This window comes from Sphaeramia orbicularis, chromosome 24 (assembly GCF_902148855.1).
Source record: "Sphaeramia orbicularis chromosome 24, fSphaOr1.1, whole genome shotgun sequence".
Lineage (NCBI taxonomy): Eukaryota > Metazoa > Chordata > Actinopteri > Kurtiformes > Apogonidae > Sphaeramia > Sphaeramia orbicularis.
Genome location: NC_043979.1, coordinates 45,084,252 through 45,109,560, shown reverse-complemented (window position 1 = coordinate 45,109,560; position 25,309 = coordinate 45,084,252). Strand labels below are relative to the sequence as shown.

The 25,309-nt window shown below is 34.0% G+C and overlaps 1 protein-coding gene across 2 annotated transcripts; it reads left to right on the top strand.

Annotated features, from left to right (window-relative positions):
* Positions 1-6,052: 6,052 nt before the first annotated feature.
* On the top strand, positions 6,053-20,319 carry LOC115414644 (12-(S)-hydroxy-5,8,10,14-eicosatetraenoic acid receptor-like). Of its 2 annotated transcripts, XM_030127879.1 has the most exons (3): positions 6,053-6,065; positions 11,016-11,750; positions 19,390-20,319. In XM_030127879.1, the coding sequence occupies exons 2-3, from the start codon at positions 11,193-11,195 to the stop codon at positions 19,849-19,851; spliced, it is 1,020 nt and encodes a 339-aa protein (XP_029983739.1). In that variant the 5' UTR covers positions 6,053-6,065; positions 11,016-11,192; the 3' UTR covers positions 19,852-20,319. The 2 variants fall into 2 exon arrangements, with proteins under 2 accessions (XP_029983739.1, XP_029983737.1); XM_030127877.1 differs by lacking the exon at positions 6,053-6,065 and having other exon boundaries at positions 10,877-11,750.
* Positions 20,320-25,309: the final 4,990 nt, after the last annotated feature.

Below are 25,309 nucleotides of genomic sequence, written 5' to 3'. Positions count from 1 at the left end.
CCTAATGGAAAAACGACAATTTCACCAAAAGTCTCATTTTTCAATTAAAAGTTTTTGCGCTAGCAAGAGGTGGTTTTTTGGGCGTAGCGCAAATGGTATATCATGCAAAACTGCAATGGAAAGGCCTTTTTCAACTAGAGTCACATAGATTAAAAAAACGGATGTTGACGGACAATTTGTGAACATGTACAAGAGCAAATGGGATGTAACTTTGGAAAAAATCATGAAGATCGCTCATATTTTTAATATTTTAATATATCCACCCACATAGAGGTCCCATTGGAATGAGATAATCAACATTAACACCGCTTTACTTGACAGTAACAGGATGGTATGGCTGATCAGTGAATGACAAATTCTAAATCCAATCAGGTTTTGGAATCAGTGATTCAGACACTGTTGAAATAAGTACCACTGTGAACCGTTTAATTTATCAAAAATGTTCCATATCTTTGCATCCTGACCCGTGGATGCAAATGTTCACAGAATATAAGCTCTTTGGTTAGAGTGTGGAAACAGTCACAAGTCGCTTTTCCATTGACCCTCAAATTGCGCAAATATAACTTGTGCATAAAAATTTACCTTATGGAAAAATGACAATTTCGCCAAAAGTCTCATTTTTCGATTAAAAGTTTTTGCGCTGGCAAGAGGTGGTTTTTCAGGCATAGCACAAATGGTATATCACGAAAAACTGCAATGGAAAGACGCTTTTTCGCAACTAGAGTCAGGTGAATTAAAAAAACGGATGTTGACGGACGTTACAACAAGCGAAAAAGAAGAAGAAACTTGTCACGGTATGTGCGGACACACCAGGAAACCCAATCATTTTTAGTTTAGTACGAGGTAGAGGGATAATATATAATAATAATGAATATATCTGTAAATCAACGCCATATTTATGTTTGTCACCATGTTTATGGAATGACTTCTCATGTCATCTCACGATAATAAATAAACAAATCATCGCATTTGTGATTTAATGGAAAAACTGACATTACGCACTTGTGTTTTTTCAACATTTAGTAAATATCGGTAAAGTTCTGCGCAGATGTCCAATAGAAAAGCGACAATTGAGAGATCGCTTTCCTTGTCAACTGATGAGAGATTGTTTCAGAAATTAAGTTTATACAAAAAGCCTGAAATTATTTGACAGACTGGATAAAATGTGCAAATATGCGAAACTCATGATAGAATCTCATGACAGAAAAATGTGATAGGACATTTAAACCACCCTGCAAACTGCCTCTTTCAATATATAGGCAGCTATTTATACAACAGATTTATATAACAGACATTATTTTCGGCCTGATGAGGAAGTGACTGCCAACAAATGCTGGACATACCATTAGTCTGTAACTGAGAGACAGTAAACCGCACTACTGAGCTTTAATTACAACAAGAATGCTCCATCAAACAGAGTATACTTAACAGTAATGAAAAATACAATGAAGCCATTGTATGTGGACCAAAGGCAGGATAAGGAAGAGAGGTCACGGATGAGGTAGGGGAAAAAATAAAAAAAGAGTTGGGGGTTCAGGGGTCAGTGTTTTGGACGGCTGGGAAACACAGACATGAAAGCTCGACCAGTTTATTCAGGGAAGGAAAATGTCAATTAAAGGGTCAAAGCACAGCCACATCTGATGCATAAATGAGTCTGAGTGTTAAAGGAGTGATATCTGGCTTTTTAAAATGGAATTCTGCATTTTCAAACATTTCCCTGTGGTCTCCATAAACTGTAAATGCTCTGCTTGGGTCTGAGTTCTTCATAAATTCAACTCCACAGGTCCATCTTCAACCCTGTTTCTGAGTAATGACACCACAGTAATGCAACAATGACACTAAAGATATTAACAATCAAGGATGTCCAGACCACTGTGATCTAAAGTGGATCACACCAGTAAAATACTATCATAAGTAGCTATGAATAATGACAACTCCAAGTTTTTTCTTTGTTATAGTGTAAAAAAAAGTATTTGAAGATGTTGACATTTAAAAACTATCCTTTCAAAAAAATGTGAATAATCGGAACAAATATGAACAACCGCAAATGTCTTAAGAAAAATAAGTGCATTTGCACCAATATTCTGCCTGTTACTAAATGTTTTGTGTATCTGTAGATCCACTGTGATCTGTGAGTTGTAATGTACATGTGGAAATGATAAAGTGAAGCAGAATGAAATACGAAGGATAATTTTATAAATAATGTTGATAAATCACTTAAGAACGGCTAAATACAGAGGAAAATACATCACAAAAATAGTCCTACATCTTTAAAGGAGTAATATTTTGTTGTTTTAAATGGAATTCTGCATTTAAAAACATTTCCCTGTGGTCTCCATAAACTGTAAATCCTCTGCTTGGGTCTGAGTTCTTCATAAATTCAACTCCACAGGTCCATCTTCAACCCTGTTTCTGAGTAATGACACCACAGTAATGCAAAAATGACACTAAAGATATTAACAATCAAGGATGTCCAGACCACTGTGATCTAAAGTGGATCACACCAGTAAAATACTATCATAATTAGCTATAAATAATGACAACTCCATAGTTTTCTCTTTGTTATAGTGCAAAAAAAAAAAAAAAATTACATTCGAAGATGTTGACATTTATAAACTATCCTTTAAAAAAAATGTGAATAATCGGAACAAATATGAACAACCGCAAATGTCTTAAGAAAAATAAGTGCATTTGCACCAATATTCTGCCTGTTATTAAATGTTTTGTGTATCTGTAGATCCACTGTGATCTGTGAGTTGTAATGTACATGTGGAAATGATAAAGTGAAGCAGAATGAAATACGAAGGATAATTTTATAAATAATGTTGATAAATCACTTAAGAACGGCTAAATACAGAGGAAAATACATCACAAAAATAGTCCTACATCTTTAAAGGAGTAATATTTTGCTGTTTTAAATGGAATTCTTCATTTTCCAACATTTCCCTGTGGTCTCCATAAACTGTAAATCCTCTGCTTGGGTCTGAGTTCTTCATTAATTCAACTCCACAGGTCCATCTTCAACCCTGTTTCTGAGTAATGACACCACAGTAATGCAAAAATGACACTAAAGATATTAACAATCAAGGATGTCCAGACCACTGTGATCTAAAGTGGATCACACCAGTAAAATACTATCATCAGTAGCTATGAATAATGACAACTCCAAGTTTTTTCTTTGTTATAGTGTAAAAAAAGGAAAGTTACATTCGAAGATGTTGACATTTATAAACTATCCTTTCAAAAAAAAAGTGAATAATCGAAACCAATATGAACAACCGGAAATGTCTTAAGAAAAATAAGTGCATTTGCACCAATATTCTGCCTGTTACTAAATGTTCTGTGTATTTGCAGATCCACTGTGATCTGTGAGTTGTAATGCACATGTGGAAATGATAAACTGAAGCAGAATGAAATACGAAGGATAATTTTATAAATAATGTTGATAAATCACTTAAGAAAGGTTAAATAAAGAGGAAAATACATCACAAAAATAGTCCTAAGACTTTAAAGGAGTGAGATTTTGCTTTTTTAAATGGAATTGTGCATTTTAAACATTTCCCTGCGGTCTCCATAAACTGTTTTATAAAGTATTTTATATATTTTTACGTACATTTGTCTCTATATATTTGAAATGTAAAACTTATTCTGAATTGTGAATTTTTCTATCCTACTTTGATGTATACTATTATGTATACATACTGTTCAATTGTTCATTGTTCAATTTAAAAAAAAAAGACTTCCGATGAACATTTCTCGACATAATTGTTTATCAGCAGCAGCAGTTGTAGTAAAAACTGAAAATATGGTTCAACTTGGAGCCCATTACCTAAAATGTTCAGTTGTTGGTTGAATGGGACAGAACAGCACAGCCAATAACATGGAGGGGGCGGGGCCTGAAGTGTCTCATGTGCATTTAAAGGGCCAGCGCTCCAAACCACCTTTCTGGTGTCATTACTCAGAAATAGGGTTGAAGATGGACCTGTGGAGTTGAATGAATGAAGAATTTAGACCCAAGCAGAGCATTTACAGTTTATGGAGACCACAGGGAAATGTTTTAGAATGCAGAATTCCATTTCAAAAAGCCAAATATCACTCCTTTACAGACTTAGGACTATTTTCGTGATGTATTTTCCTCTCTACTTAACCTTTCTCAAGTGATTTACCAACATTAGTTATAAAAATTATCCTTTGCATTTCACTCTGAAGTTCACCTAAAATTTCTTAAGAAAAACAAGTGCAATTTTAACAATATTCTGCTTCAGTTTATCATGTACACATGTGCATTACAACTCACAGATCACAGTGGATCTACAAATACACAAAACATTTAATAACAGGCAGAATATTGGTACAAATGCACTTATTTTTCTTAAGACATTTCCGGTTGTTCATATTGGTTTCGATTATTCACTTTTTTTTGAAAGGATAGTTTATAAATGTCAACATCTTCGAATGTAACTTTCCTTTTTTTACACTATAACAAAGAAAAAACTTGGAGTTGTCATTATTCATAGCTACTGATGATAGTATTTTACTGGTGTGATCCACTTTAGATCACAGTGGTCTGGACATCCTTGATTGTCAATATCTTTAGTGTCATTTTTGCATTACTGTGGTGTCATTACTCAGAAATAGGTTTGAAGATGGACCTGTGGAGTTGAATGAATGAAGAACTCAGACCCAAGCAGAGCATTTACAGTTTATGGACACCACAGGGAAATGTCGGAAAATGAAGAATTCCAGTAAAAAAAGCTAAATATCACTCCTTTACAGACTTAGGACTATTTTTGTGATGTATTTCCTCTTTATTTAACCTTTTTTTAAGTGATGTACCAACATTATTTATAAAATTATCCTTTGCATTTCATTCTGCTTCACTTTATCATTTCCACATGTGCATTAAAACTCACAGATCACAGTGGATCTACAAATACACCGATCATTTAGTAACGGGCAGAATATTGGTACAAATGCACTTACTTTTCTTAAGACGTTTCAGGTTGTTCGTATTTGTTCTGGTTATTCACATTTTTTGAAAGGATAGTTTAGAAATGTCAACAATTAATTTTATTTAAAAAAGCTAAATATCACTCCTTTAAAGTCGTCCTACTGCTGACAGTCAGAGGGGCTCAAAAACCCTGGGTCCCATAGACTTACACTGAACTTTTCTCTAAAAATACCGAGTCAATATTTTCTTTCCAGGATTCATTCCAGTCTTATTTGTTTTATTTGGATCATGTAATAAGTAATCTGTTGATCCATCTCTAAAAATTTTCCTGCATTAAATAGATGTAAGGGAAAATAGAAGATGTCAGGCTATGATTGACAGTTGGACTTTCTTGGTTTAATTAATAAAACATATTTTTTCCTGACAGACGGCTCCCCTGTGGTTGTGGTTCATAGGTTCCACTGACAAGACTGTAAAAAACCACTGTTGAGCAATACCTGATGAGCATTAGCTACCATTTCCTGAATCATTAAGTAACTGTTCACCTTTATCTCACCCCATAGTTACACCCCTTTCCATGCAAATACAGTCACTTAAGGCTCCAATAAGCCAATAATGGCAAAATCGTAAAGTAGCAGCTTCAAAGCAGGAGCTCATAAACCACTGGGCGACACCACAGTTCCTCCATCCCATAATTATAAACAGTCTACAGCAGGGCTGTCAAACTCATTTTGGTTCAGTTCCATATTTAGCCCAATTTGATCTCAAGCGAGCCACACCAGTAAAATAATGACTTAATAACCTATAAATAATGACAAATCCAAGTTTTTCTTTTTGTTTTAGTTAAAAAAAAAAACAATTAAATTATGAAAATATTTACATTTTACAAAAAAGATGTGAATAACCTGAAAAAACAGAAATTTCATTTGAAAAATCAGTGCAATTTTAACAATATTCTGCCTCGACTTACTATTTATACATGTACATTACGCACAGTGTTCCGTAAACATTTGGTAACAGGCAGAATATTGTTAAAATTTTGGAGTGTGGAACTAAAATGTGAAGAATTTCTACAATAGTACATCTCTTATCATTAACACAACTCCAGATCACAGTGGATCCATAAATGCACAAAACATTTAGTAACAGGCAGAATATTGTTCAAATTGCACATTTCAGGTTGCTCATCTTTGTTTTTATTTATGTATTTATTTGCATTTTATTGTGGAAAAAATTGTTTTGTAAATGTAAATATTTTCACAGTGTAATTGTGTTTTGTTTTGTTTTTTGCTTAAATTTTTTCTACATAATTTTTCACGAAGAAAATTTGTAGCTGTCATTATTTATGGGTTATTGTGTTGTTATTACCTCTGCCAGGAGGTATTGTGATGACTTTGCTTTGTGTGTTTGTTTGTTTGTTTGTTAGCAACTTTAGGGGAAAACTATTCCACCCATCTTTCCCAAATCTTCCCCACAGATAGGCCTAGGCCCTGGGACCAACCCATTACATTTTGGGTCAAGTAGGTCAAAGTTCAAGGTCACAACATCTACAATTTTCCTATCTCTCATCATTGAGCAATTTTAGAAAATTCATAAGAAATTCAAAACAACTCCGATTAGCCTCCAATTTGATCCACCCGTAGCTTAGAACAATATCTTGTATCTGGGACAAAATTGTCCACACCCACTGTGGAATGTGGACTCTGTGGACATTTACATTTAACACTGAAAATCCCATTTACCACACATTTAAAATTAGAACTCAACAAATATTGATTAGAATTGAATATAAATTGACATACATATGACTGGTACCAAGCTCCAACTTTGTACGAAATATCGTTCCGCTTCATTTGTCTTCCGTTATGCCCTGTTGACTTTTGTTATTTTTTATGCACCATTTTCAAAAAAATCATAAAAAATGCGATTTGTGAAATAATATGAAATTTGTTTTGCACATTCATAGACACACATGCACACCATTCAGAGTGCTTGGTGGAGGTTTGCGTTCTCTGAACACTTGTTTTTACTGGAGATCACATTGGTCTGTATGTGGAACCTGAACCAAAATGATTTGGACAGCCTGGACTGTTCAGGTTCATTTTTGCACTTTCATCCTGAGGGCCGGAATTGAACCTTTCACAAGCCAGATTTGGCCCCTGGGCTGCATGTTTGACACATGTGGTCTACAAGAAAAAAAAAAGATGTAGAAATGAGTTTACAAACTTCACAGATCACACATGTTCAAACTTTAACTGCTCTAATCGTTATTTTTCCCACTCAAGGTCCCAATGGGTCTATTTTAATAAATATATGAATCATCAGATATCTTAAAAAAAAAAAAAAAGATTGGAGAAAAATTGAAAACAGATTTATGTGTTGGAACTGCTATTGTTTTTGTCTTCTTTCCTCTCCCATTAATCCTCCCCTGGGGTTAATGTCGTGTCCAGAAACATGCTGCCTCTGTGTTTTTGGACCTATTATATTCCACAATTACAACATGAAACCAGTACTTTTACTTCAGTATGTTCTGTACTTTTGCTTAAAAGTCAAGGATCTGAATGCTAATTCTTCTGCAAATATATAAAGATCATGCAACTGAAACTTTAACTTAAATTCTGTTTTACAGACATTACAGTTTAAGATCCTGTTCAAACGTTCATATTCTTAGTTCAGAACTAATATCAGAACATTATTTTTGTGCAATCCCAACAAAAGTACTAACATTATTTAATAAAAGAGTGTTAAATAATAAATAATAAAATATAAACAAAAAAAGAACCTCCACAATATCTGCATTTGAATAAATACCTAAAAATATCGATACAGTACTTTTTAATATCAATTCAGTATTGTGAAATGAAATATCGCGATATATTACAGAACCGATATTTTCTTACACCCCTATGTATTACACAGTTTTAACCCAGTTTTCCACCTGGACGCAGATATTTATTCAAACGACATGTGCATGGATGTGAAAATCTTAGAATCCGCAAAAGAAAAATACCATGAGTGTTGTTGTCCGTAGGGGTGTAAGAAAATATCGGCTCTGCAATATATCGCAATATTTCATTTCGCAATACTGTATCAATATTAAAAAGTACTGTATTGATATTTTTAGGTACTTATTCAAATGCAGATACTGTGGAGGTTCATTTTTGTTGTTGTTTTTTGTTTATATTTTATTTATTATTAATAAATAATATAATAAATAATGTTAATTCCTTTGTTGGGATTGCACAAAAATAATGTTCTGATGTTAGTTCTGAACTAATAGAATATGAACATTTGAACAGGATCTTACAGTGTAATGTCTGTAAAACAATTTAAATTTTAACACAGGAACATTTTGTGATATAGCAGTAGATCCTGTTGTGATCAAATAAAAATGTGTTTAGTTTTTGTGCGTATTTCTAGTGTAATTCCATTCTTCCAGGAAATAATCTTTTAAAAAAGAAACAAAACCAATTAAAAAATACCGTTTAACAGTATATCGATATATCGTGATGTATTGTATCGTGATCCTAGTATTGTGATTTGTATTGTATCACCAGATTCTTGCCAATACACAGTCCTAGTCATCTGCACGTAGCCTAAAACTCTGCCCATGTGGTTTACACAAGACAAACACTACTTCCTGGTACCTTTAAAACCTTCAGGCACAAAAAGGTTAATTTCCCATTATTGTCTTTGAAACCTGTCCTCGGTGAGTCTGAATAGTCAGAGTTGTCTGGACTTGTCATTGAACTGGAGCAGGAGTTGAAGGCATGCAGAGTGGAGCGCAAGGCCTGAAGTTAACCCCCTAAACGCTTCCCCAAAAAAAAAAAAAAAACCCAAAACTTTTCCCTTCGGACTCAACATTCCACAAACCACATCTATTTTTCCTTACATAGTAGAAAACAGTGACAGCAGCACTTTGTTAAATCTCCTTGTGAATACATATAAATCTATTATTAATTCCCCAGGATCTGCATCTGCGTACTCCCAGGAATATTCTTCTGTGAATCCCTTTAGCAGCGTTTTAGCATCTGCTGAGGCGATGCGCAGTTAGAACATTAACATTGGAGTTGGGAGTAGCCTCAAACTCTTTAGGTCAAACAGTAGCTTATGGGATTTATTCAACCCCCACACAGAAAAAAAAGGCTAATTCTCACAGACTGTGCCAAGAAATCTGCTTTTTGCGAGAAGGTGAAATGTTTCCGTAGGTCTGTTTTCTCGGCTATGATCAACCTGTCAAAGTAAAATCACCTTCATTCCAAGGTTATAACAGTTTTGGATTTTAATTATGGTTTAGTTTTATTTAGTTTTGACCTTTTTTTTCTTCCTCTAATTCAGTTAGTTTGAATTAATTTTTAGAGCAGGTTTGCTAGTTTTTATTAGTTTTCATTTTCTTCTAAATGCTTAGTTTTAGTTTCTTTGTATCTTTTCTCTTCTCTGTCGTCGTATTCAAATAAATCCCAGACAGGACTCTGCTGCTTTCTCCCAACTTTAGTCTCCATGTTTCCAGGTAGAGTGGGGACCAGAAGACAACTGGAAACCACAAGTGATGGACCGTCGAGTGTCGTATGGTGCCGCTAGCTACAATTGCTAGAGCGAAATAAATCGCTTTCGTATCAATCCAACATTGACAAAGATGAAAACGAAGGGAATTTTATCTGTAATTTTTATACGTTTTATTTAGTTTTGTAAGCACACATTAAAGTTTAAGTTAGTTATGTTTTTTTTCTTTTAATTATAGTTGTTATTTATTTCAGTTAACGAAAATGTTTTTCAATTCTGGTTTTCGTCATTTCGTTAGTTTTCATTAACAATAATAACCTTGCTTCATTCACGACTGATTTGCTTTGATGTAATTGAACACAATTACAATAACCTCCTAAGACCCAGGCAATGTTATTATCATTAACGAAAACTAATGAAATGGCAAAAACTAGAGTTGTAAAAACATTTTCGCTAACTGAAATAAATAAAAACTATAATTAAAAGAAAAAAAAAACAATAACTAACTGAAACTGTATTGTGTGTTTACAAAACTAACTGAAACGTGTAAAAATTCTGGATAAAATTCCCTTCGTTTTCGTCTTTGTCAATGTCAGATTGATACGAAATTGATTTATTTCCCTCATGCAATTTTAGCTGCTGGCACCATATGATATTTAAGGGTCCGTCACTTGTGGTTTCCAGTCGTCTTCTGGTCCCCACTCTACCTGGAAACATGGAGACTAAAGTTGGGAGAAAGCAGCAGAGTCCTGTCTGGGATTTATTTGAATAAGACGACAGAGAAGAAGAGAAAAGATATAAAAAAAACTAAAACTAAACTAAAACTAAGCATTTAGAAAATAACAAAAACTAATAAAAACTAGCAAACCTGCTCTAAAAATGAATCAAAACTAAGTGAATTAGAGAAAACAAAGTCAAAACTAAATAAAACTAAACTATAATGAAAAATCCAAAACTATTAGAACCTTGGACTCAGGAAATATCAGCAAAGTACAAGTTTTTTTTTGTGTTTTTTATTAAATAAGTGCTATACTGGAAACATCATGATGCAACATGTTTTTCAGATGCAGTTTTTAACATTTTTTATGGAATGTCCTTTGTGATGGACAGTTTTCTTGTCTTTTTTTTTTTTTTTTCTTTTGTATAAAGTTGTGAAACTCTTGTCCACAAATATGTGACAGAAAACCCGTAGCTGGGTCTGAGGAGGTTAAGACTCAGTTTTTTTGATTTTCTAACAAAAGTCACCTTTGCACTTTGGCGATTCTTTGACATTTAACCCGTTTCTTAAGGGGACACACTTTGGTTATTTGCACTCTAGATGTGACAGGCTGGTGTTAGGCCTTGCTCATTGGCCCGTGGTGGAAAAGCAGCTGGTGACTCACCTCCTCAGGCTATAAGGAGGAGCTACAACGCCAAGGCTGAGCAGAGACACAAACCCACAGAAGCAGTCTCCCATTTGAGAGAATTACTTCCAGACTTGCTCGTAACTTTCACAGACCTGACACTGACTCTCCACTGCTTTTGTTTCTGCTTCTGGAACACAAGAGAAAGGACTGAAAAGACTACAGAGGATTAAACCAAAGACGCTTACAACCAAGAAACTTGTTTGGCAAGATTTTTTTTTCTCCATGCGATTTGAAGATAAGGGCTCTTGTTGCAGCTTGAAAGCTTGAAGGGTGAAGCGTCTGTTGCTCTGTGAAACTTTTTCTGTGACTAATCATTCTTTTCTGGAACAACTATGAGTGCGGTCTTGGAAATCGAAACGCACCAGCTCATTGAAGAATGTAAAGCCACACACGTTCATCTGTATAAATTCTATGCAGCGATCATGATTCTGATTTTTATCTTGGCGCTGCCTCTAAACGCATCTGTCCTCCACCTCTTCATATTCAAGCTGAAGTTCTGGAAATCCAACAGCAATAATATTTTCCTGTTCAACCTGGTGTTAGCGGACATTCTGCTGCTCTTCTGTTTGCCCATAAAAGCACACAACTTCATAGAAGGAGAAAGGAGGAGCAGCAATGATGTGGTTTGCAAAGCCATGCTCTTCATGCTGTTTCTGAACCGAGGAGCCAGCATCGCCTTCCTGACGGTGACTTCCATCGATCGGTATTTCAACGTCGTCCACCCCGGACGCAAGAACCTCCTGAAGGCTCTGAAGAAATCTCCTCAGATCTCCATCATCATCTGGATCCTTCTTCTGCCTCTCACCATTCCCACAATGCTCCAGAACTTTGAGTGTTGCAACAGCCACGGGGCGGATGACAATATAACCCGTTCAGATGCTTTAATCAAGGTAATGCACTGGGGTTTACACCGAGGTTATTATCGTTAACGAAAACTAACGAAATGATAAAAAACTAGAGTTGTAAAAGCATTTTCGTAAAGTGAAATAAATAAAAACTATGATTAAAAGAAAAAACCATAACTAACTGAAACTGTATTGTGTGCTTACAAAACGAACTAAAACTTATAAAAATTATGGATAAAATTCCCTTCGTTTTCGTCTTTGTCAATGTCGGATTGACAGACTGATGTCATTAAATCGCATTGTATGTCACGCCAGTTCTTACGGCATTCGGCGTGCTATACGTACGCATGTTCATCCTTTCATATGTTATTCAACGCCATTTGATTGCGTGTCAATGTACGCCAAGATCTCCGGTTTACATATCCATAATTGCTAACCCTAACCACGCTAATTGCATGGTATTTTACATGGCATGAACAGACACACACACACACACACACACACACATACATATACATATATATCATACTATAATGCACATTTCTTGTCCATCCAATCGATGTTGCAGCACAGGAGGGTGTCATGCTATCATACAATGGCACCATGGGTACAATGCCGCTAGTGCTTACAATGCGTACATATAACACACCAATTAAAAGTGGCATGTTATCTGTACGCAATTCATGACATCACGTTGCATTTATACATGTAATATATGTCTTTCCTGCAGCTCTAGTCTGTTGTTTGGTTCGTGTCAAGTATGAGTATTTGTAAAGGCATGACCACGACACCTACTTATACCACTTAAAAGATCATTTACTGGGGATTAGTCAGCTGTTTTTTTTTTCCATTTCCAAAGGGGTCTCATTAACAGGCTCAAACCAAAATACCTCTAAATACAGTTGAACAAACCCACAACCAATCAGGGCAAAGACACATACTGGGAAATCATGGGATAACACATTTCTGGTCAGTTAAGACTATGAAGAGAACATTAAATGCAAAAGAGACCTGATAATATATTTTTGAGCCAGTAAAACTCATACACACAGGTTTATGTGATGAATAGGGATGTCCGATATTGGCTTTTTTGCCAAAAACCGATATGCCGATATTGTCCAACGCTTAATTTCCGATTCCGATATCTACCGATATCGCTGCCGATATATGTGGGATATTAAACTAATTTTAGGTAACATCACATATCTCCTGTCATGGAATTAACACATCATGCCTAATTTTACTGTGATGTCCCATTGGATGCATTCTCAAATGCAACAAGGCTTTCAAAATGTAAACACTGTCTGTGCAAAGAATACATACTTCAACTTAACTCTTTCCCTGCCAGAGCATTTTCCACTGAGTTGGTAGCCAGCGCCAGCCTTTTTGGTCATTTTCACTAATCTTTGGAGGCTGACTGAAAATGTTGTGTTAGGTGTTAGATCTGTAAATAATTATATGGACATGTAGTTATTTATCTATGTATGAATTTATGTATTTATTTATTTCATACTAAAGCCAAATCAAACAGTGTCTTACCTGTGTCCCTGCTGACATTCTACAGCTGAATCTGTTCTGTGTCCACATTCAGAATCTGAACTCACTCTAACAGATAAACACTAGCTGTCCTTTCTCTTGTTCCATGTCTGTGTGTCTGTCTTCTCCTTGAATGTCCTCTATAAATGTCTCTTTTCTCTTCCTCCTATCTGTCATTTTCTCCGTGTCGCTCCGTGCCCCCGCCCCGCACCTCCGTGTCGGACCTGAGCCGCTCCGTGTTTCCCGTGTTCCGTGTCCGTCTCCCTCACCTTCTATTTCTCCGTTCCTGTCTCTAAATGGTTCTTCTGTAGCTCCATCACATATTGAATTGTCAGACTCTGTCTCCATAATCATCTTTAAGGCTTTTGAAACTGCGCGCGGTTCCTGCACAGTCTGCACTTCCTCATTCAGTGACTGCCGCTGGATGCGTTGCCATGGGATACGGAGACTCCAGTGCAATAACATTAAACCCGGTCCGTCATTTTTCCGAAAAAGCTGCTTAATTGTTTGTTTCTGGACTAAGGAAAGTAATTCACACGATCCGCAACAGCTTCAACTACAGTATAACAGTGAAAACACGGAGTGACACAAAATCTCGTCATTGGCGAAGAAAGAGTTAAGTTGTGGAAAAAATGCCATATTTATTTATTTTCTCTCCCTCCTTCCATGAGTCTATTACAGTGTGGCAACTCTACTGTACAGTTTTGAAAACTGCACATTTCTTTCAGCTACAAACAACGCTTCATTTATGCGTCGGTAAATGCCGGTGAGATCAAGGCATTATTTTATCGGTTTTAATGATAGGCAAAAAAAACGATACCGATATTCACCGATATTACATTTTTATGCCAATATCGGGCCGATAATATCGGTGGGCCGATATTATCGGACATCCCTAGTGATGAATATGCACTATATGGACAAAAGTATGTGGACACGTTGAATTCAGGTGTTTCTTTTCTAACAGGGCTCTGGGATATAAAACAATAATGACTAATGTCAGAATAGAGCAGTGGTTCCTGACCTTTTTTGGCTCGTGGACCCCATTTTAACATGACAAATTTCTGGTGACCTCGGATTTTTTTTGCTAGTTAATTTGTTTTTGATTATGTAATAATTTGCTATACTATGTTGCAAATAAACGTTAATTTTAGAGGACATTTAGTCTACATAATGTATATTATTATGGACGGAGGCAATAAATCCTGGTGTAGATTACTGCACAAAGTGAGAATTTGATTTTCCTTGGTCAGGATATGTATAGTCAGTCCAGGTTGGATTTACAAGGCTGACAATTAATACTGAACAAACAAGAACTCAAACTGTGAATTATGAAAGAGCTGCAGCATCTGAAACTGACCACAATGAACATTTGACAGATAAACAGAACCACAGTGCTGCAGTTTCACAACCACAGTTTGTCATGTCTGTTACAGATTAGGATTGTCTCTGTCAACTCACCATATATATTTTTAGTAGTAAGTTTTTATTCTTATCAGTTACTAGAAATTTCAGGCGACCCCACATAGGGTCCCGACCCCAAGGACGAAAAACACTGGAATAGAGTTTTATATTATGGGATAAATATCATCAGTTTTGTTTAAATTGTTATCGTTGCTTCCAAATTGCCTCAGAGATGTATTTTACTTCATTTCTATCGACACTGATTCGTTTTTTTAATCCATGACTATGATTTTAAATGTTCTATCTCTAAATTTCTGAAATATTTTTCATGCTCTGACTGTAAATAACAATTTTCTAACACAACTAACCATCTCCCATTAAACTTTAAGGAAATATTGATGTTTATAAACTATATGGACAAAAATATAGGGACACATCATGTGTACAGCTGTAAGATGTCCTATTCATGAGGATTTGAGATAAAAACATCAACACTCTGTTAAAATCTTGACTTTTCATATATTATACTGATAGGAAGATAAAGGATAGACTGTTATGTGGAGAAGGGGTGGGATTAAATAAGTTCTACTTCCTCCCACTCCTTTTCGAATGTGTAAATGAAGTCATGTATATGTGTAAGGTTTTTTTGTTTTTTGTTTTCTTCCGTGACTTCTTACTACCTGCTTTATTTCTAAGGACTAACTAAGATTACTTTGTCTTGTTGCATATTCCAAATAAACTAAACTAAAAAAAAAAAAAAAAAAAACTTAGGCTCCAAGTGACCCCCGTGACCCTAGTGAGGATAAAGCGGATTCAGAAAATGAATGAATAAAATTTCAATCTGTCCTAGTAGGATTTGTCCTAGGACAAACTAAAATTCCTATCTGTCCTAGCAGGATTACGAATCCTACTGGATTTCAATCTCTACTGTGATATATATATATGTTTTATTTTTGGTTTTTTTTGTTTCCTTCCATGACTTCTTACTACCTGTTTTATTTCTAAGGACTAAGTAAGATTACGTTGTCTTGTTGCATATTTGAAATAAACTAAGGAAAAAAAAAAAGTTTAATGGGAGATTTAGATAGTTAGTTGTAGTAGAAAATTATTATTTACAGCCTAATAATGAAAAATATTGTGTTTAGACATTGTGAGGTAGAACATTTACAGTCAGTCATGTCAACATAACAAAGTGGTTTAGTTTCACTTTTTTATGTTTTTGCTTGTTTGTTTGTATGCATTGTTGTTGAATTTGTTCTGTAGGATAGGCATTAATAGAAGCATTCTGCTTCTGTCTGGGCCTTTTCAGTCACTAACCTGTTGGTAATGTTTGGAGTGTTGACACTGGTTGTATGTGATGACTGAACAAAGAATTTCATCATCATCAACATCATGGATTTAAAAAATAAAAAAACAAAATCAATGTTGAGAGAAATTAAGTCAAAACAATCTCTGAGGCATTTTGGAAGCAAAGATAACAATTTAAACCAAACTAATGACATTTATCCCATAATATAAAACTATATTATAACATTAGTCATTACTGTTCTGTATCCCAGACCTCTGTTAGAAAAGAAACACCTGAATTCAACGTGTCCACATACTTTTGCCAACATAGTGTAGCTCACCTACAAATAGTTTTACACCCGAGAAAAGCCTCTGATTTGATTGCAAACTAATTCTTTAATAATAACACAAACTAATGCAGTGCTGACTGACATCTACCTGTGTTTTAACCACCCATGTGTGGCTTAAATCACTGTAGCTGCGTTATTTTCATATTTGCGGGTGAAGTTCCTGCAAAAATACAGAAGTGTTTCTCAGCCCTGTGTAATACCAGTGATAAGGCTGTAAATAAACATAAGTGCGTGATAAAATAGGTGACAGCGTATGTGTACCAGAGATTATGTGATTGATAGAATGATATGAGCGACACTTAGCTGTTGCCAGATTAAACGGCTATTTTTACACAGACGGAACAGAGCTGCTAAATGTGGACGTGTCGAAAATGGAATGTGTGAAACCGCACAAGGCATGATTCAATCCAGCTGTTATCTCTACAGACCATGGGTATACAGTGGTGTGCAAAAATATTACAACACTTGTCAAATCTGAAGAAATTGGTGATTAATTTTTTTTTTTTTTCCCCAGAGCCTGAATTTCACCTTTTTTTGCCATAAATACCAATAAAGGCAAAGGGACTGAGAATATTTCCCCAATAAATTTAGCATTCCAGTCCTTTTTTTTTTTTTTTTTTAATTTTACTCTAATATTTAGTTTGCAGCGGCAACAATCTAAGGCAGGGGTGTCAAACTCATTTTAGTTCAGGGGCCACATACTGCCTGATATGACATAAAGTGGGCCAGACCAGAAAAATAATATAAATAATAGGATAAGAGCTTTTGAGTGAAAAAAAGTAAAATTCCGTGATGAAAATGTTTACATCTATGAACTGTGCTCGAACATAACATGAACAAATACACTAAAAAAAGTTAAGGATACCTAATTTTTTTGAGTCATTTTTTTTGTCATTTTTGCCATTTGTAAATCAAACTATGGTCATTAAAAAAATGTGTTTCAATTCAAGAGTCACACACAAAAAAGTAAGACGCGCTGTGCAAGAATCCCAACTGAAAAAAATAGCCCAAAAATTAAAAATATCCTTAACTTTTTGTTTGCAGTGAATGAACCTGAAAATTCCAAAGGTACTGAGAATATTTCACCTACAAATTTATCAGTCCAGTCTTTCTTTGTACATTTTACTCTAATATTTAGTGTGCCCCCCCCTCCCCCTGGCAACAATCAAAGGCAGGGGTGTCAAACTCATTTTAGTTCAGGGGCCACATTCAGCCTAATATGAAATAAAGTGGGCCGGACCAGTAAAATAATATAAATAATAGGATAAGAACTTATAAATAATATCAACTCCAAAGTTTTCTCTATGTTTTTGAGTGAAAAAAAGTCAAATTCCGTAATGAAAATGTTTACATCTACGAACTGTACTTGAACGTAACATGAACAAATACGAACAACCTGAAAATTCTGAAGAAAAATAAGTGTAATTTTAACAATATTATACCTCAGTTTATCATTTATACACGTGCATTACAACTTACAGATCACAGAGGATCTACAAATACACAAAACATTTAATAATAGACAGAATATTGTTAAAATACTACATACTTCTCTTAAGACATTTCAGGTTGTTCGTATTTTTTATGAAAGGCTAGTCTGTAAATGTAAACATTTTTGTGTAATTTTACGTTTTTTACACTAAAACAAAAAGAAAAATTAGCTTTTTGTGAATAACCTGAACAAATATGAACAACCTGAAATTTTTAAAGAAAATTAAGCACAATTTTAAAAAATTTTCTGCCTGTTACTAAGTGTTTAGTGTCTTTGTAGATCCATAATAAACATGTATAAATGATAAGTTGAGGTATAATATTATTATTAAAATTGCACTTATTTTTCTTAAGAAATATTAGAGTAAAATGTAAAAAAAAAAAAAAAAAAAAAAAAGGACTAGACTGATAAATTTGTAGGTGAAATATTCTCAGTACCTTTGCCTTTATCTTTTGCAATGGCAAAAAAAAGTGAAATTCAGGCTCTGGGAAAAAAATAAAGAATAATAAATAAAATATACACAAAAAAGAAAAACAAAAAACTAAAATGAACCTCCACAATATCTGCATTTGAATAAATACCTAAAAATATCTTTACAATACTTTTTAATATTGACACAGTATTGTGAAATGAAATATCGCGATATATTGCAGAACTGATATTTTCTTACACCCCTATGTAGTAATAATAATAATTTGGGAACAATCATCAGTATGCTTGATAAATAGTCCAAATAACATGAATGAATCTAGAATGCAGAAAAAATATTGACTTATAATGCGTACAGAAAACACACCAATTAAAAGTGGTGTGTGTACAACATTTACGCAAGTCATGATATCACTAGGGGTGTAAGAAAATATTGGTTCTGCAATATATTGCGACATTTCATTTGACAATACTGTATTGATTTTAAAAAGTACTGTATCGATATTTTTAGGTATTTATTCAAATGCAGATATTGTGGAGGTTCATTTTTGTTTATATTTAATTTATTTTTATTTAACACTGTTTTATTAAATAATGTTAGTCCTGACCACAATGAACATTTGAAAGATAAACAGGACCACAGTGCTTCGGTTTTAGGGGTGTTAGAAAATAAATTTTTTTTGTTTTTCTTTATTGTTTATATCTTATTTATTATTTATTATTATTTAAGACTGTTTTATTAAATAATGGTTATTTGGGGCATCCTAAAAGCACTTTTTATTGTTTGAGAGGCAGATGTTAGTTCCTTTGTTGGGATTGCACAAAAATACTGTTCTGATGTTAGTTCTGAACTAATAGAATATGAACATTTGAACAGGATCTTAAACTGTAATGTCTGTAAAACAGAATTTCAGTTTGAACACAGGAACATTTTGTGATAAAGCATTAGATCCTGTTGTGATTAAATAAAAATTTGTTCAGTCTTTGTGCATATATCTGGTGTAATTCAATCTTCAAGGAAATAATCATTTAAAAAAAGAAACAAACAAAAAAATCGCCTTTTTAACAGTATTGTGATATATCGTGATATATCGTATTGTGATCCTAGTATTGTGATTTGTATCATATCGCCAGATTCATGCCAATACACACCCTTAGATATCACGTTGCTTTTTTCTGCTTTTAGGACGTGATCGACAGCTCTCGGGAGGTGGTCTTCTTCTCCCAGATCCTCATCCCCTTCATCATCCTGGTCTACTGCACGGTCCACATCATCAAACGACTCCAGCAGAAAACCATCGGGGATAAAACCAAGCTGAGGCGGGCGGTGTTTTTGGTCACCACGGTCATGGTGGTCTTCTCCATCTGCTTCCTACCCTGCACTATAGCCAGGATGATCCTACTGATTGCCCGGGTCAAGGACTGGGACGCCGTGGCCCAGGATAAAGCCACGGTGGCCTTCGACGGCCTCATGGTCCTGTCCTACATGGACTGTCTGCTGGATCCGCTGGTTTACTGCTTCTGTAGCACCAAGTTTAAAGGGCTTTATCTGAACAAGTACTTACCGTTCCTCGCCAAAGATATTCCGGTGCCTTTGGAAAGCTCCACGGCGAACACGTCACATCCGAGACGCGATAACGTCATCTGAAAGACGAAGATGGACTCCCACAGACTGATGGTATCTGAAGAGGTCTACGCAATGTCCGCAAAGTCTCTACAATTCAAAGAAATTATTACAAAAGCAATTGATGAGATTTGTTTTACGTTCTCAGTGGTTATCAAAGTTTTTCATCAATGCAGTTGAAGCATTGGTCTATTTTTCTTCAACAAGAGATCAATTCATGTGACTCTAGTTGTGGCAAAAGTTCTTCCCATTGCAGTTTTGCGTGATATACCAATTGTGCTACGCCCGAAAAACCACCTCTCGCCAGCACAAAAACTTTTAATCGAATGAGAGTTTGAGTGAAATTGTCGCATTTCCATCAGGCAAAATTTTATGCACAAGTTACAGTCGCGCAATTTGAGGGTCAATGGAAAAGCAACTATTGATGCCACTGACACCACTGTATTAAATGAGGCAAAAAACTTCAATATCTACTTTACATTTTGTAATAATGTCCACTGATTTGTCTATTTATTTGTACGATGGCGTATTAGGGCCACATAAGAAAAAAAAAGCTTGTCACTACGAGAATAAAGTCGTTATTTAACGAGAATAAAGTCGTTATTTAACGAGAATAAACTCATTATTTAATGAGAATAAAGTCGTACTTTTATGAGATTAAACAGAGTTTCCGGTTTTACAGCGAAGGCAACAAGTGAAGCAGGAACTTTCCCTTCTGTTGGACTGAAAGAATCCCCACAGTTTGTTCAGAAACTCAAACCCTCTGTCTAGTTCTCTGGTGTTTCCACTGACAGTCCTACAGATGAACACTGCAGCAGTTTCTCCTTCACAAAAGAGGCAATTTGTTACAAATCAGTTCAGTTCTTTCAACAAACCCAAATGTGTGCAAACTGTCTTCAAAGTCCTCAGACTGTGTTGATGGGGGACAGACTCAGTATTTGGCCTTTGTGTCTAAACCCCAAATGAAAGAAGAACTGCACGAAATGTTCACAGTTCTACATCGATGAGTAGGTACGACTTCTCATTATATTATGACTTTATTCTCACTAAAGAACGACTTTATTCTCGTTAAAGAACGACTTTATTCTTGTTAATTAATGACTTTATTCTCATTAAATCATGAGTTTTTTAAAACTACGACTTTATTCTCATTAAATAACGACTTTATTCTCATAGTGAAAAGTGGGTTTTTTTTCTTGTGGCCCTAATACACCGTCGTATATGTGCTTTTGTAATTAATTTGTTAAATTGTAAAGAGACTTTGTGGACACCCTGTATACGGACAGAACTTCCATTTTCTTATAAATATCAAGAACAGCTGGTACAGCACAGTGTGAAGTGGATAAAACATGGATAAATAGCAGCCATTTTTCTTTCAATATTTAAATATCCTGGATTTTACTCGGTTAAATATATTATATTACAAGTCAAATGAAGCAGAAGAATGCACATCTGTTTCTCTGTTTGACTTGGACGCAGAAATGGGAAATTATGACGATGAAAAATTCCTTTCAAGTGTCAGATGCCAGGAGAAAAAAAAAACTCCTTCAACCCTTATCTGATAATATTCCAGGGTCAGGGTCAGCCATGAAAACACTTAAAGATGATGAAAAATGACTCATTAAAAGCAGTAAAGGTTACATTTAACTGATCCTAAAACAGGAGCTTACAGTTCTAAGGCCATGTTTTCTCGAGTTTAGAAGAAGACGCTTTACATTTATGTTGATTTATGTCGATAATGTTTGACCGTTTTACATGTTTTATGGAGAAACAAGCAGTGGATTGTAATTATGGTGTATATATATTTTGTCAGGGGTGGTTTTTTTATGTTTGTATATAATAAAAAAACGGTATAAACTGTGACTCTTTGTGAACGCTCGGTTTGTAAATCCCATTTGGACAATCATTAACGTAGAACACATAAGAAATATGCCATGTTGACCTTTGGCCCTTCATGAATCATGTCTAAAACCAGACAGTACATGACTCTGCTGGTCCACTAGGCCCAGACTGGAATGATGCTGCTGGTGGTGATAATACAGTGAGCTGTCATTTACCGTCTGGGTCATTTAATGAAGTATCAGCTGATGATGATGATTAAAATATGATGTGATTGTGTATCAACATGTGCTCTAAATATGAGTCACTAGGCCTTGAAAAAAAACACGTCACCGCATTATTTCCAAAGCTAATGTCTCATCCAACTGCGTAACTGATGAGTTTTAGAAAACAATAGGTGGATAATTAACTGGACATTTCACCTACAGCGCTGGGGGGGGGGGTGTCAAACTCTTTTTACTACAGGGGTCACTTACAGCCCGATAGTAACAGTGAAAATAGTTAAATTACATTATGAAAATGTTTATACTTACAAAGTTTCCATAAAAATTTGTTATAACATGAACAACCTGAAATTTCTTAAGAAAAATAAGTGCAATTTTAACAATAATTATGGCTCAAAATGTGTCATTTTGCCTAGAATTTAAGCTTAAAAGTGTAAAAAACTCACTTACCTGTGGAGTATAGGTAATGATTATACTTGTTATTATAGACAAATACCATAAATACAATCAAAATAAACTGTTATTATTTGTAGTATTGTTGATATTATTATTATTATTATTATTGTTAATATTATTATTAATAAGCTAAGACATACTTTATTGATTCCCCACGGGGAAATTTAAAGAATATATATAATAATTTGCTAAAGCGATTTAAAATGACCAAAAAATTTTACAATAATATAGTTATACATAAAGTAACAAGCGTGAATTTATTATTATTATTTAATATTATTAAATATATGTAAATAGTATTATTTACTTTATTGATCCCCCACTGGAAAATTTAAAGAATATATATAATAATTTGTAAGTGATTTAAAATGACAAAAAAATTTAACAATAGTATCGTAATACATTAAGTAACAAGCATGAATTTATTATTAATAATAATAATAATAATAATAATAATAATAATAATAATAATAATTTTAGTATTTTCTCTACCATTCCACAATAGTACACAGGGAATTTGCCTGAGTAAAATTTACTCAAATTGAAGAAAATTTTACTCTAGTCAGATAACGTTTGGTCCTTCTCTAAAAAGAGGAAAAGTTACTTTTTGGGTAGAGCTCTCCAAACTCAATAGAGTTAAATTTACTCAAACTAGAGTCAAATGTACTCAGTACACAGCCAGATTTACTCTTGTTGATGCAAATACTTTTGACTCTGGAAAAAATGCTCATTAATTTGTCCTGTGTATTTTATCAGCCTGTCTTTGTCTTCACACAAACCTTCCCACTGAACTCAGGTGTGACTCAGCCAGTGTTAGACGTGGGTGTGGACGCTCACTATTGTTTCCCATAAGATCCATTAGTGAAAAGGAAAACAGTACCTGACAATAGACTCAAACCTAACGTCTGCAAAGCTCTAGAGTCTCCAAAAGTGTACACAGAAAAAGTAGGTTTACCTACTGTTAAATCAACTGGGACTGATGGATATTTGCTGATATTGGGGGAAAATATGCATTTAAGATGTGTTTACATAGCAATATTAAAGGTTTTTCAATGAATTTGTTAAATTTACTCTATGTTTATTGAAGGATAATGTGATGAAGATATATATGTACCTATTATTTTTACTGTTATAATGATATATTTTCCATGTTATGGTGATAAATAACAAAAAAAATATAAATAAAGAAACAGAAATAGCATATACAGTAGCATCAGCTATTGGCTAAAATGTCATTTTTAATATCAGTGTGAGTATCAGGACATAATAAAACATGAACTAGTTCTAAAACTGCTTCAATCCAACCTTAAATGTGAAATGCAAAACAACACATTCCACCTCATTATTTACACTGCTGACTTTAAAGTTATAATAATTTCATTTTCAGACAAATTCCTCTTTTTATTCCTTTTTATACACATTAGTAATCACCTTCAACCACTTTTTTTTAGAGTTGTTCTGCATATTTTTCTATTTTATTTGTTATATAATAAGTTATTATAATTTGCTATTATGAGTAACAGTAAATATATTGTTAAAATCATGAAAACCATCAATTTTTTTTTTTTTTTTTTTTTTTTACAATTTCTTGCATAAATTATGAGAAAAATGCCACTTTTTAAAGACCTGTCCTGCATATTTTTCTATTTTAGTTTATTACAATTATCTTATTGTTATTTTAGGAGTTATTTTCATTTTCTATTAATCATGGAATCATAGAACATGACTTTTTGAGGTTTCAATTCTTTTCCAAACTCAAAAAGTCAGATTTTGACCTTATTATCGACACTGTTATTTAAGTTGGAATAATTTTGTTTTCAGACACATTTAACTTTTTATTCCTATTTCTGTACATCAGTAATCACCTTTTTAGAACTGTTCTGCATATCTTTCTATTTTATTTTATTTGTTATATCATGAGTTATTATTCTCTGTGAGTTAAATATATTCTTAAAATCATGAAAACAATCAATATTTTACAATTTCTTGAATAAATTTGATGAAAAATGTCACTTTTTAAAGAATTGTGCATATTTTTCTATTTTGTTTTATTACATTTATTTTATTTGTTATATTAGGAGTTATTTTCATTTTCTATTAATCATGGAATCGTAGAACATGACATTTTGAGGTTTCAATTCTTTGAAGTCATATTCTGACCTTATTATCTACAATGTTGGCCATAAAGTTGGAATAATTTAACTTTCAGACACATTCTACTTTTTATTCAGTAATCACCTCTGACCATTGTTTTTTTTTTTTAGAACTGTTCCACATTTTTTTTCTATTTCATTTTATTTTATTATATAATGAGTTTTCTATGAGTTTAATATAGTCTTCAAATCATTTTATTTATTTATTTATTCATTTTTACTATTTCTTGCATAAATTATGAGAAAAACACCATTTTAAATTTGGAATAATTTAACTTTCAGACACATTCCACTTTATTCAGTAATCACCTTTGACCATTTTTTTTTAGAACTGTTCTGCATATTTTTCTCTTTCATTTTATTACCTCCGCCAAGGAGGTTATGTTTTTGCCAGGGTTTGTTTGTTTGTTTGTTTGTCTGTCCGTTAGTGTGCAACATAACTCAAAAAGTTATGGACAGATTTGGATGAAATTTTCAGGGTTTGTTGGAAATGGGATAAGGAAGAAATGATTAAATTTTGGTGGTGATCGGGGGTGGGGGGGCACACAGGGGGGGCCACTGATCAGCCTTGGTGGAGGTCTGCGCTCTCCGAGTGCTTCTAGTTTTATTATATAATGAGTTTTCTATGGGTTTATATATGCTTCAAATCATATATATACTTTTTTTTTTTTTTTTTTTTTTTACAATTTCTTGCATAAATTATGAGAAAAACGACATTTAAAGTTGGAATAATTCAACTTTCAGACACATTCCACTTTTTCTTCAGTAATCACCTTTGACCATCGTTTTTAGAACTATTCTGCATATTTT